Source organism: Miniopterus schreibersii (genome assembly GCF_964146895.1).
Source record: "Miniopterus schreibersii genome assembly, chromosome: X".
NCBI lineage: Eukaryota > Metazoa > Chordata > Mammalia > Chiroptera > Miniopteridae > Miniopterus > Miniopterus schreibersii.
In genome coordinates, this window is record NC_138104.1 from 26,505,444 (window position 1) to 26,519,700 (window position 14,257).

General features: G+C 36.3%; 1 protein-coding gene across 1 annotated transcript in view; it reads right to left on the reverse strand.

The window, feature by feature from the left end:
* Positions 1 to 14,257, reverse strand: part of IL1RAPL2 (interleukin 1 receptor accessory protein like 2) — a 427,562-nt gene that overhangs the window by 42,967 nt on the left and 370,338 nt on the right. The window contains exon 6 of the mRNA XM_081125734.1: positions 807 to 952. Coding sequence (XP_080981860.1) covers positions 807 to 952 — 146 coding nt within the window. The remainder of the gene's footprint in view (positions 1 to 806; positions 953 to 14,257) is intronic.

Consider the following 14,257-nt stretch of genomic DNA (forward strand, 5'->3'; position numbering starts at 1 on the left):
CTGTTCTATTGCTTTATAGCCTAGACAACAAGAACACTGATTGAGAACATTTGTTCTGTTACATTGAAAAACCTTTGCCAGATGCACACATACAGAACCTATTTAGCCTTTTGCAGTAATCAAGAGTTGTGGCAGGGTAAGAGCCAATCTCAGAAGCTGCTCCAGCTGCTGGGATTATTGTTCCTATGTCTGCTTTTATCTCCTTGCTTTGTAAGTGTACAGTTTATTTTCTTTGCCTATTAATACAATTTCCACCCCATCTGGAATCAGCTGTAGAGAGGGATCTCCATAAATGCCAAATTGTTTAAAAATATATGCACCTGCGAAAGCCCTTTTAACACCAGGTCATATCATCAAATATTCTTTATAATCATGTTCATAACAATTATAAAAAAATTATATAATACTATTCATTATTTTTATTTATATTTTGGTCAGGAAATAAAAAGTGACTTTGTTTCCCATCCAATAATGAAATTCTTAGTATTTCTTTAGATGGTGAAATATAGATTTAATTTTGAATGACGATACTTATTAAATTTTAAGTAACACAACCAGGGTACATTTTATCTTACTGGATTTAACACATAATAATATTTCATTTTATTTATCCATTTTATAATCATATAGAAGATCATAGTCATTTTGTGTTAATATTCACAGCAAGAGAGAGATTTTTCCTGAAAAAGATAGAATGTTTAATAGAAGTTTATACTAAATGATAACATAAGACCAGGAAACAAATCTCACTTTGATAGTTATTTGGTAGGTAAACAAACCATAGTAGTAAATATAAAACTAAATACCCTTTTTACGCAGCAGAACACTAGCATGTTTCCGTCCATTTCGGTTTTCCACATGGCAGGTATAATTTGCCAGGTCAGCCTCCACCACTGAATCAAAGATGAGTGCCAACTCAACTTCTTTTTCTCCAAGATGCTCTTTGAGTAGCCTGAAATAAAAACAACATTCTTGGATGAATTGGTTTGATTTGGGGAAAAAGCAGCCATAAGAAGACTGCAAATGCTCACGAAGTTCACACAGGTCTCCAATGGGCATGTAGAGTCCTGACTAGATGCATTGTGGAACCTTTAACAAGAAAACACAAAAAGTGACTCTTTATGTGAAGATCAGATGCCAATGGAAAGAAGTGAGGAAGTCACTCAGCAAAAATAAATAGTAACATGCCACTAGACTTTGATAAATGAAGCCAACATGATTTGTGTGGCAAAAAAGAAAAAAGAAAAAAAAGAAAAGAGACATTGGGCTCCATATTCTAAGCAGAACTTATAAAAACAAATTGGCCCTGGCTGGTGTGGCTCAGTTGGTTGGGCATCGTCTGGTATACCAGGGGGTTGCTGGTTCAGTTCCCTGTCATGGCATGTGCCTGGGTTGCTGGCTTGATCCCCGGTGGGGGGCGTGCAGGAAGCAGCTGATCAATGTAACTTTCTCACTTGGCTGTTTGTCCCTTCCTCTCTCTCTCTCAAAAACAACAAAAATATTTTTAAAAACCACACAAATTGGATTTTTGCACTTCGGCATGAAGGAAAAAGATCTGTAGGAGTGTAGGGTTTGTGTTGGATGTTAGAGTTTTGACAACAGGGGGGGAGAGGAGAAAGAAAGGAGCCTTATAATAAGTAAACTGAGGGTGTTGGTTGCCTTCTATTCTCAAATTTCATTGAGAAACCTGTTCCCTATTTCTCTCTTACCTTTTTGTTCAATGCAGGCACATGCCCTATGCCCTATGCCCTATCTCCACAGTGGTGCTAGCCTCCAACCAGGGACTTGTTTTTTCTTCAGATACTGCTCTCCCTTTGCCTTTCTCTTGCACCTTCCTCATAGGAGAAACCCTGTACCATGTTATATTTTCTCATAGTACTGCTTTTTGCTTTCTCAAGTGAAATTGCAAAGGCCTTGAATGACCAAGAACAGGTGTTCTTCTCAGAAGAGCTGAGTTGCCAGGAACCTTTTCTGAGGAGTGTGCCTATTTCTTTAGAAAATTATTCTCTACACAACAACCAGCTGCCTACTGACTGAAGTGAAAGTGGGTACCCTGCTGCCTTTTCTTTTCTGTCCCGTGCTGCTCTTGACTAAAGAAAGCAAAATGTGAATTTATTTAATGGTGGCAATCCTGCCTTTAATTTCTGAGGTGAAGTTCTTAAATATGTGTATTTGCAAAATGTAAAATTGGGGCATGGAAGTAAGTCTCATGTCTACTTTGGATACTTGCTAATGAATGCAGACAAGAATGCTTTGATTTATTGTCATTAACATAAAGTTGGAAAAGACAACTCTGCTCAGAGAAAACTGGGTTCTAAGTACAGACCTCCCGCACAAGCGCAAGCTGAATCCTTACAAAGTCATTAATTTAGTGGCACTTTAATTTTATTCATCTTTAAGCTGCTGGGGAAAATACCTACCATACTTACCTTAACTTTGTTTTGATGCTAAACTGTTAGATTTAAAATTAAATAGCACTATGCACATGCAAAGGAGTGTTATTTTTAAAATTTTTATTTATTGGTTTTATAGTTAGAGAGAGAAAGAGAGAGGGGGGAGAGAGAGGGAGAGAAAAACATCAACTTGTTGTTCCACCTGTTTATGCATTCACTGGTTGATTCTTGTATGTGCCCTGACTCGGGATCAAACCTGCAACATTGGTGTATTAGGATGATGCTCTAACCGACTAAGCTATGCAGCCAGGGCTTGCAAAAGAACGTTATTAAACATCAACATTTCATTATCCAAAGGTAGATTGTTTACATTTTGGCTCCTCCAGAAATATTTTTGTTTACATTTATTGATACTTAAAATTGGCTTGGGTTAATCTCTTTTGTCTCTCTTTTGAGGGAAGGAAGGTCTTAAACTTGGGTTAGTAGAAGACAGTTCCTAGAATTTGAGTCTCCCATATGAAATCTCAAATCCAGATTATATTCCAAATAGACATACTTTTAAAATTTACCCTGTTTCTGTAATCTTCCAATAATATACATATCTAAGAGTTGATGATACTGGCATTTGTAACTTAAGTAATTCTTCTGCCCTTTACACTTATTTGCTATCACTAAACCAGACAAGTATAAGAATTTTCTTAACCAAATTTTACTGGTAGTCTTTCTATTTTTCTCTTCCTGGTTAAATTAGTTTTCCTCTCTTCTCCCAATATATACCTAGCCAAGGAAAAAATGGGAATTTACTGTCTTCACAGTGTTCTTGACTTTTACTCTCTCCATTTTCTCCCTGCTATGAGTAAAATCTCACTACACTCAAGTCTTTTAGTTCTGTGTAACCTGTTGTGGAAGAATCCCATTTAGTGCCGAAGCTACTAAAGCACTCTGCACTGTTTGATTTAAAGTTTCACTTATAGGGCAGCCAAGGCCTCTGCTAGGCATGAGGCAGAAAATTGATCCTGTCCCTCCAGACCAGTCCCTTGCCTCTTCATTTCTAATTCAGTTTCCAAAAACAGCTCTTTACAGGCTGCAGAAAGAATCTGGAGAGAGGATTTGAAAAATGATCCCTCATCTGTCTATTAATATAAATGAGGTATCTTAATTATCAGCTCTTGAAAAGCTAGGGGTGACTTGCTTTTGAGGAATAAAAGAGCAAGTTAGTGTTTATGTTTATAAATCACTCTGAAGGCAGTCACAATTTCCTAGCAAATATTGATATGTAACAGCCTATCAATGATTCTTTGCCAATCCCTTAATAAGTGCCTAGCTCTGGCTACATATTTGGTGTAAGAGAAATATAAGCATTAAAAGACCAGGTCCATATTCCCAATACAAATTAAAATCTAGCTAAATTTTAATTTTAATGATCATGTCAATAAAACATGATCTACACGGTTAAAAATATAGACAAAATGAGGTAAAGCAGGGTGGTACAGTCATGTTTACAATGGGATTCCAAAGAAGGGAAAGACTATTATTGACTAAATTAGCTGTAAAAGACATGAGAAGACTTTGCTTAGACAAAAGGAAGAAAGGAGTGTTTTCTAGGAGGGGACAAAGAAGTATGTCATTGCAGAATGTGTGAAAGAGACACACCATATCCTTGAAATAAAGGATACAAATTAGGAGATCTGGGATATACTTCAAATAACTTTAGAATATCTCATCTAAGGATTAACATTGAAGGCAAGTTCCATGGAAAAGTGAACACTGGCAAAATTTTAACAAGTAAATAAATTCAGGTGACAGAAATCACTACCTCTGAAAGATTTATTTAGTTAGGACCTATTATTAAAAGTAACACTTGAAAAAGGTTGGAAGTTGTCACTCTCATATTTTCAACAAGTAAAAAGCTGAACAAAATGAAAATCAACAACTCTTCTTAGATCCATCAGAGAGTTTAGGTCACAGGGCAAACTATTGACCCCAAAACTTGAGATATAAGCAAATGCTGACAATCACAGTGTACTGGAGCTGTAACCCAGGATCAGTAGCCAACAGTAGAAACACTTAAACTGTAATCAATGAGTCAATACAGACCCAGTGTGGACTAACTTAAGAGTTAAAACCTCCATGGGATTGAATTTTAAAGGTGCCCCACACTTTTGTAAGATTCGCTTCCAGGGTCTCAGGGTGAAGAGCCGAGAAATGTTTCCATATGCTTCTGGCAGGGGAAGGGGAAACACAACTATCTTGAAATAAGCCCAGAACACTCTGTTCTCCTTAACAAAGGCCTGCCCTTAAGGAAACTCTTTTACCAGGGCCTAAAAGAATTTGTTTCTACCAAATCTAGCCTACCTGAGAGGAAGGGAAATACCCAATTCCAGTCTCCTCAGACTTTCCTGTCTCACCTAAAAAGGGGAGGAAAACTGAGAAGCACTTGTGAAGGTCACAGCACAGAGGTAGAAGCTCATTAAAAGACAGAGACTTCAATGATCTTGAAGATATGATGCTGTTGTAATAACCTGGTTATTATTTAACAGGAAGGGAGTAAAGAGGAGACCAGATAATATAGGCAAGCCATTTATACAGCTTTGACAGAAAGCTGCATTTAACACTCTTCAACTCTGTTCCCCACTGTTAGCTGGGGGAAGGGACTGAACAAAGGTAGTCTGGACACATGCCCAGTAAGGTATGAGGGATGTGGGAAGGTGCCTACTTATCTGCCAGTCATACCTAGGAACAAATTAGCGGCCAGGATGGGGGTGGCCACTGCAATCATGCAAAACCTGAATATTTAAACTTCTAGACAAAGAGGCACACTCCTCCCTTGCCTGCTTGTCTGCACTCCTATTGCAGGGGGATTTGCTCCCCTGTACCCACATAATGGACTAATGGACTTTTAATTAGCCTGAATGCTGAACTATACACCCTGCTGCAACATGGAATAGAAGCTCTGGACACTGGCCTTGCTTTTAGCTCTACTGGAACCCCAGCTGTACCTTTTTCAGGACTGGTTTAAGAAGCATGGGACCTTGGAACCCAAGGAATGTAACTCCATGCAAATAAAACCTTTACATCTCATTCTCTGGTGGAGGCTTCTGAAAATTCTTATTTCAGCAGTACCCTAAGAACCTCAAGGTCACTCCCATGAGCAAGGGAGGAATTTGAGTCTCTGGTAACAGACATCTCAATAGAAACCTCCTAAACTGAAATACAAAAAGAAAAATAAATGGAAAATGTAACAAAATATGAAGTACCTGATGGAAAATTACAAAAGGAGTATCATACATGTAATGAAAATAGCAAAAAGAGAAGAAAGAGACAAAGAAACAATAGCCATATGTGAAGTTTTAATAGCGGAGAATTTTCCAAAGTTAATGACAGATACCAAACCACAGATGCAAGAAGTTAAGAGAATACTAAGCAGAATGAATGCTAAAAAAATCTACCTTGATATATCATATTCTAACTGCAAAAAATCAAAAACAAAGAGAAAATCTGGAAAGAATAAAGGGAAAAAAATCTTGCCTATAGAGGAACGAGAATAAGAAATATATCATATTTCTCTTTAGGAAACAATTAAGCAAGAGGAAAGTGGAGTGAAATATTTAAAGTGTTGAAAGAAAACCTAGAGTACTATATCCATCTAAATTATTCTTCAAAAGTGAAGGAGAAATATAGACTTTCTCAGAAAAAAACTGAGGGGATTTGTTGCTGGTAGACCTGTCCTGTCTTGTAAGAAATGTTAAAAGAAGTTTTTTAGAGAAAATGAAAATGATATAGGTCAGAAATTTTGATCTATATAATAGAAGAAAAAGTATTAGAGAAGAAGTAAATGAATATAAAATGTATTTTTTTTTCTATTCCTAATTTAATAGGTAAGAGTTTAAAATAATATCAGCAATAATAGAAGTTATATGAAGTTCTGAAGATCTAATGTATAGCATGGTGACTATAGTTAATAATGAGGTATTGTATACTTGAAAATTTGGTGAGAGTGGATCTTCAACATTCTCATCACATTTTTAAAAGGAGTTAATTATGTTAACGATGTGTGGTGATAGATGTGTTAATTATCTTGACCTTAGTTACAACTCTAAAATGTATATGTATATCAAATCATCATGTTTTATACTTTAAATTATACAATTATATTTCTCAATTGTCCTTCAGTAAAGTTAAAAGTATAAGAAAACAACATCATTGTAGTTGTGATTATGGCTTATGAATAAGTAAAATTAATGACAGCATGATATAAAGACAGAATGGAGGAATTGAGAATACTCTGTTATAAGGTACATGTAATAACAGTGAAGCAGTATAATATTATTAGAAAGTGGACTTAGATTATTTGTAAATGTATATTGCAAACTGTAGGGATACTCCTCAATTTTTAAAAGAACAATTGATATGCTGAGAGAGAAGAGAAAAATAAAAGTATATAAAATCTTTGGCTAAATCTAGACAAGGCACAAAAAGGAAATGAAGAAAAAAAACCTATTCACAATAACAACAAAAATAATTTGAAAACTAAGCAATAAACTTAACCAAATAGGTGAAAAATGTGTACAGTGAAAATTATATAACATTAATGACAAAAATTTAAAAAAGAAACAGTAAATAGAAAGACATCCTGCATTCTTATATTGGAAGAATTAATGTTGTTAAAATGTACATACTATCCAAAGTGATCTGCAGATTCAATATAATCTCTTTTAAAATCCCAATGGCATTCTTTACAGAAATAGCAAAAACAATCTTAAAATTCTTATGGAACCACAAAGGACCCCAAATAGCTAAAGCAATCTTGAGCAAGAAAGACAAAGCTGGGAGTTTCACACATCCTAATTTCAAATCATATTACAAAGCTATAATGATCAAAACAGAATGGTTCTAATATAAAAGCAGATATATAGACCAATGGAAAAGAATAGAGTCCCCAGAAATAAATCCATGCATCTATGGTCAACTGATCTTCAAAAAGTATGTCAAGAATACACAATGATGAGGGAGTCATTGATCGAGCCCACAACCCGGGCATGTGCCCTGACCGGAAATCGAACCCCAATCTCCTGGATCCCAGGTCAATGCTCAACCGCTGAGCCATGCCCGACAGGGCTGGAAAAAAATTTTAATCCAGCAAAAAATAGAGGAAAGATATTTGATTCCCCCCTAAATAAAATAAAACATCTAATTCCAATTTCACTCAGTGTAATTGGTTCCCTAAACCAAATTGAATCCTCTTTTGATGTCTAGGTATTTTGCACAGTCTCTGGGTCATTATCCTGAGTATGAGTAATCACTGTCCAGGAATGATGATTGAGAATATCAAGGATAGGAAACGTGTTAAAAAAACAACAGCCTCTTAAATAATCTTTCTTTCAGTGTCATTTGCTTTTTTAAAGCAGGTTAAAGCTTAATAGTCAAAGACCAGGACCAAGTCTGTATGTAGTTTGACAAAATTAGATTTCTTGACTGAATACATTGAAGATAGAGTACGCCAGTGGACCTATGGATCATTCCTTGATTGATGGGTGGAAGAAAGCATCTTTTGTAATGTTTGAGGTTCCACTGAAAGATTCTGAGGAGAGTCTAGTAAGCCCTGATTAATTCCAGATTGGATTTTTTAAAGAGAGATTGGGAGAAGGGGCCATTGACTAGGGTTTCAGTACTGTCGTGAGGCGAGGGTGTCTCAATAATTGGGTATTCCCAGTAATATATAAAATTAGCAAAGCAGATCTGAGGTATCACTGGTAAGAAAGCAGTAGTCATTCAAAGGAACTGGGGTCCTTATGGATTTTTACAGCTGCTGCATGACTTTGGAAAAACAGTGTTTTCTGCTAACTTTGCAGTTGGTTTTATCTGTCTGTCTTCCTGGCCTCATGACTGGCAGGGCTACTTATTCTCAACCCAAACTGATTTTCACTCTTTCAGTCCCAGGCAGATTTTGATTGTTTACATCCTAAATATGTAACACAACAAAGCATTCTCAGCAATTGAGGATTCTTGCTAGTTGTGTTTTGATGAATTCAATCTAGCTCCCAAGGGCAGATCTTCCTCAGTCTCTAAACCTCAGGGTTTGTGTTTGTGTTTTTTTTTTCTCATTTGTAAAATAATATGATACTATTTCTCTCAGATGATTATCATGAAAATCTCAATGTAATTTAGGATCCCCAAATGCTTTTGTAATCTACTGTGTGGTATAAAAACATGAAGTGGAATTATTATTTTTATTTACTAATTATAGGTTCCAATCTAGAGCAGCTTACAAAACAAGACACCATATTAGAGATTGGACATCTAGTATAAAGAGAGATAACAAATGTGTCTTAAGTAGGTTTTAAATATTTTATGCATAGGGCAAGGCTAAGCCCACTGTGGAAGTGATACTATGAATACCAGAGTCACCACTCTTCCAAAAATCATCCTTCAGATAAGTGGCAATTAACACTGTCCCTAGGTAAAAGTATGCTACTATGAAGTTTACTTTCCCATTGAGGGCTTCTCATGACTTACAAAATCTACATTCATGTATAGGTATGATGAGATTTGAAACTTATTTAAATCAAAGGCAAAATGATTGATCAGTGTTTCTTCCTCCAGCAGGATGAGTTGAGAAGGGGAAAAAAGAAGACATGGTGTGTGTGTGTGTGTGTATTTTAATTAAATTTTGGGAAGACCAGAACAGGTAGGTGCTTCAAAGCACTGAAAAAGTGTGGTGGGAAGTTGTCAAATGAGAGCCCATCATTTTGTTTCAGCCTGTCTGGGACTTCAATAGTTTCCTTTATACTTTGGGAACAAACTACATGCTCACAGCTCCATATTTTTATAGAAAAGTGGTGAGTTATTAAAAGGTTATTTGGAGTCTGAAGAGTGACTCACCTTATTTCAAAAGTATAATCTTTTCATACCTGTATCACATTCCTTTTTTGCTAAGAGCATTTCACTCATTCAAGTAGAAGATGTTAAGGTAAAGAGATGGAGCAGTAATGAAGAAACCAAAACTAAAACCAAAGCCCATATTTAACGTGTAGCCTTTCAGGAATTGAAAGTAAATGAAATTATTTGCATTATAAGAAGCTCAACTGAAAAACCTTAAGATTAATTGAATATGTTTTTCAGGCCAAGAATTATAAAAGATTTGGTAAACTGTTGTATGGTATTGCATTAGATATTGATAGGGAGATTTGTAAAGTGACATTTATAATCCAAAAGTTACTCTCCACTGGGGCAAAGCAATTGCATTTAAATTCATGCATCTCCTTCCACAATCAGATGCAATTCACAACCCTGCAGAAAAGCTTAAAGGCTATTATTTCCTGTTTAATAGAACTGGCTCAATCTCTCTGGCATTTTTCATTAGCATTGTGGAATACTCACTAGCAATATATATATTGCCAAGACTCTAGTAAGATCAATTAAGAGGACACTCTGTAAAGGTATAAGACTGGATTGTCCTTCCTACATTGCTTACAACCAAAGTCCATCATTTTTGTGAACTCTCTTATACCACTTTGTAAGCTTTTGCCATTAAGTTTTAACAGAGGGTCAGAAATTTGGAACTTCTCGCCTAATGATGGCTTCCACTGGGTCTCCTCCAAATAATTATTTGAGTTCTATAAATAGACATGGTAGAGCTTGTAGAGAGCAGTTTGTTGTAATGACTTTAAAATGGTAGATAAAAATAACTATTCAATTCAATAAAAATAAACTAATAAACAATTTTTGAAATTAAAAAATAACTTGCACAATCACAATTTATGCTACTGTACACATCAAATTCCCTTAACTTCCCTACAAATGACATCTGCAGTTGTATGGGATATTCTGGCAGTTGTGAGTGGGTACTACATTTGGGTTCAGATTTCCTTAAAGCTCAGAGACTTAGAGGGCTATGACAGTATCTGCCTAAAAGTAGATAAAGTGGAGCCTGTACACCCAAAGTAGAGTCTGAGTACTTTTGTAATAGGTTGCAAGTCAGGAGATGCAACGAACCATGGTGGTCAAAGTAACACAGAGATCAAACAAATGAGAATTTCCAAACCCTGGTCAGGATTTGATGGTATATGTCAGTTAAGCTGCAGGAGAACTGCTGAATACAGAAGTTGCACTTACTGTAGTCTGAGTGACATTATTTCATGAAATGTTTGGTAAATATTGAAGCTTTTTTCCCAGGTAGATTTGTTTTCAAAGTTCTCTATTCTTCTTGGGCAATGCCAAGAGTTAAAGAGTTGTTACACACTCTTCTAGGATCAAGTTGCTCTCCAGAAAACAGAGCACCAAGGCAATGTAGCCAGTTCTCCTGCCATATCCAGTGCCTTTGTGACAGTTCCTCCACAAGTTAACTTATTGAGAGCAATTTATTTACATCCCTATTTCTAGATCTACTAGGCAGTGTAATTCTGACATGCATGCACAAAACAAGAGCTATGATTCAATTAAAATATGAAACAAATACAATACCCCAAGGGAAAGCCATGTATCCAAAAGGAAATTTCATTTCCAGCAATGCTTTTGAGAGGAATCCCCTACTTAACATCTTCAGCATTCTGCCTTCAGAACTGTTCCCTTTGGAGAAAATGTGTGGGCAAGGAAAGAATGCAGATCTTCTCTTGACTGAACTAATGGTATGATGAGCAATTTTTTTTTTTCAATAAAACTACCAGATTTGTTACAATCTGCCATACTGTGTAAAAATCTTGTATGCTTTGTTTCAAGAAAATTGACTGGATAGTAGAAGACGGAATCTAGTAATTAACTCCTGTGTTAGCATAAACTGCCATAACCTGAAGGAATTCCCACACACACACAAGCTCCCAGATAGATCATAGATCACACAATTAATGTTACAAAATGGCCGACTGTGTGTTTATCTTGGCCATGAATTCCTGCCTCTTTGCACTTCTCTGAAGATGTCTACAGTTAACTAGTTGGGTTTTTTGAACTTTTCAAAACAAATTCCATGTTACTTTCCTCCTCTGCAAATATAGGTATGTATCTTCTTTAAATGGAGGTTTGGGGAGAATGAAGAAAAGAAGCTGCAACAAAAGCAAATAAACAACAGTGTTTTGCAAGGTTGACTTCCTATAGTGCTTACTATCTGGTTGACTCACTTGGCACCTAATATAGTGGCGTGAGCTAGACTTAACTCTTTCATGTATGTATGTTCTGTCTCCCATTACTCTAATAATTTATAGTGGAACCTTGGTTCTCAAACTTAATTCATTCTGGAAGGCTGTTCAAGAAGCAATTTGTTAAAAAAAAATGAATCATTTTTTCTATTAGAAATAATGTAAATTGAATTAATCCGTTCCAGACCCCCAAATAATTCCGTTTTCACCTTTCTTATATACAGTACATGTCCAATGTACTATTTAATCTATAAAGAAATACTTTAAAAACAAATAGGACATGAAATGTAGATGAAAATTTAACAAAAAATAAATGAAATGTACAGTAAAAATGAAAACTTACATACACACTAGAACTAACTTTAGTGTTTAGAGCTATTGGTGACTGAATATGGAGAGGAGGGATGGAAGGATGTTATTGTTTGAAAGGAGAGTCCCTTCCAGAAAAATTTCAGGCAGCTATTCTCCTAGGTTCTTTCTCTCTTTTGTCTCTTTGCTCCACTAGAACTTGCTTCAGGCTCTCTGGGCCTCTGTCTCACTAAAAACCTATCCAATGAAGTTTGGTTTTGTCTGTGTTTAAACATTTGCCTGAAGTGAAACATTACATTGTCATTGAACAACTTTATCACATGGTTTGCTACTTCTTTGTCAGGGTGATATTTCTTAATAAAACTTTGAATTTCTCCCCATTTCCTAAATCTTTCCTTGATTAGTGAAATAGGAATATCCTCCCTTCCCTCCACATTGGAAGAGAGCTCCTCAGCTGCTGTCTACTGCTGCTCCATCTGAAGGTCTTGGAGTTCCTCCATGGTAAGCTCAATGTTGTGGTCCTCCACCAACTCCTCATATCATAATCATCCTCCTCCAAGCCCATGGACTTGCCCAGAGACAACATCCTCCACAATAGACACAGGCTCATTCCCAAAACCATCAAAGTCTCTTTCAGCAACAGACTCAGGCCACAGTTTCTTCCAGGCTGATTGTATGGTCCTGGAAGACACTTCCCCCATGCTTTGTATATAATCATCAAGCAAGTGAGGATATTAAAATATTCCTTCCAGAACTCCTGAGGGTTAAATTAGTTCCAGAGGTCACCTCAAAACACCTCTGAAACAGTGCTTTGTGTAGAGTTTCTTAAAATTAGAAATTACTTGCTGGTCCATGAGCTGGATGAGTGGAGTTTTGTTAGCTGGCAAGAACCTAACAACGACGAAGCTGTACTCCTCCACCAACTCAGTCTCCAAGCCTAGAGGGTGGGCAGAAGAATTGTCCATTACAAGAAGTGCACTGAGTGGCAATTATTTTTCCTGGAGATATTTCTTCACACTTGGGGCAAATACTTCATGAATCCACTCAATAAAAATAGCTTTGCTATTAGCACTCCACATTACATTTAACTTGTTTTCCACTCATGGGTTTTCAGAATGGTAGACAAGTAGAGGCTTCAATTTCAAGTCTCTTCTCTCATTCCCCCCAATAATGACTTCAGCCTGTCCTTCACTGACTTGTGTCCTAGCAATGACTTTTCCTCCTGTGTGATGTAGGTTCTCTTTGGCATTTTCTTCCAGAAGAGGCCTGTCTTATCATAATTGAACACTTCTTAGGGAACAAATTTTGTGGCCTCTAGATACTCTTGAAATTCTGTCACAGAATTATCAGCAGCTACTTTGTTAGAACTAGCAGCCTCCCCAGGCCTCACTACACCATGAATGCCACTTCTTTTTTTAAATTTATCAGACCACCCCCTACTAGTCTTAAAGGAATCATTTTCAGCATTCATTCCAGGGGTGTCTTTCAGGAGGTCAGCATGCAGCGTCTCCACTTTTTCACATATCATTGCCTCCAAAATGCTATCACTGGTTGTTTTTCATTTACCGAAATCAACAACAATTTTTCTATCTCTTCAGTTGCCTGTGATTGTTGTTTTGTGAGTACTTTCACACCCTTACCAACATCGGCACCCTTGATGGCCTCTTTATGTTTTAAAATTGTGCTAATCATCGATTTTACCATGCCATGCTTGGTAACCAGATCAGATGCACAAACATCTCTATCATACTTTGCAATTATTACTTTTAAAAACTCTATCATTGTTTTCACAACTTTCCTTTTCACTTTGCTGCTATCACTGACCTTCTTAGGACACATGGTGACTTACTGTACATATTTAATGATAATAAGCAGTAACAAAAGCAAAAAAAACCGAACATATTCACAGCATAATTTCCTGAGATATTAACAATGCAAGGTTTAGCAGTAAACTGACTCATACTTGTGCACTCTCTCCTCTGTTTGTTGCCTGAGAGATGCATGACTGATCATATGGGTATCAACATGGAAGGACTGTTGGGTGGAGAACTGAAGTTTTGTTCAACAACTGAGACATTTTTTCCATGAATAACTTGGTCAAGAAATGAATTATTTGAGATGGAAGACATTCAAGAACTGAGGGTAGCAGCACTGCCTAACTTTAAACAAATGGTATAACCACTTTAGAATATAATTTGGCAGATATTTGGAAAGTTAAATAATCCTGGAGGAAAAAAAGGACAGTGGGTAAAAACTAAGGAGAGCTGAATAAAATATGGATTTTAGTTAATAATAATGTAACAGTTTTGGTTTATTAATTGTAACAAATGTATCATAGAAACTTTAGATGTTAATATTATGGAAAGTTGGGTATGGGGTATATAGGAACCCTCTATACTATGTTATGAATGGAATGTTTGCCCC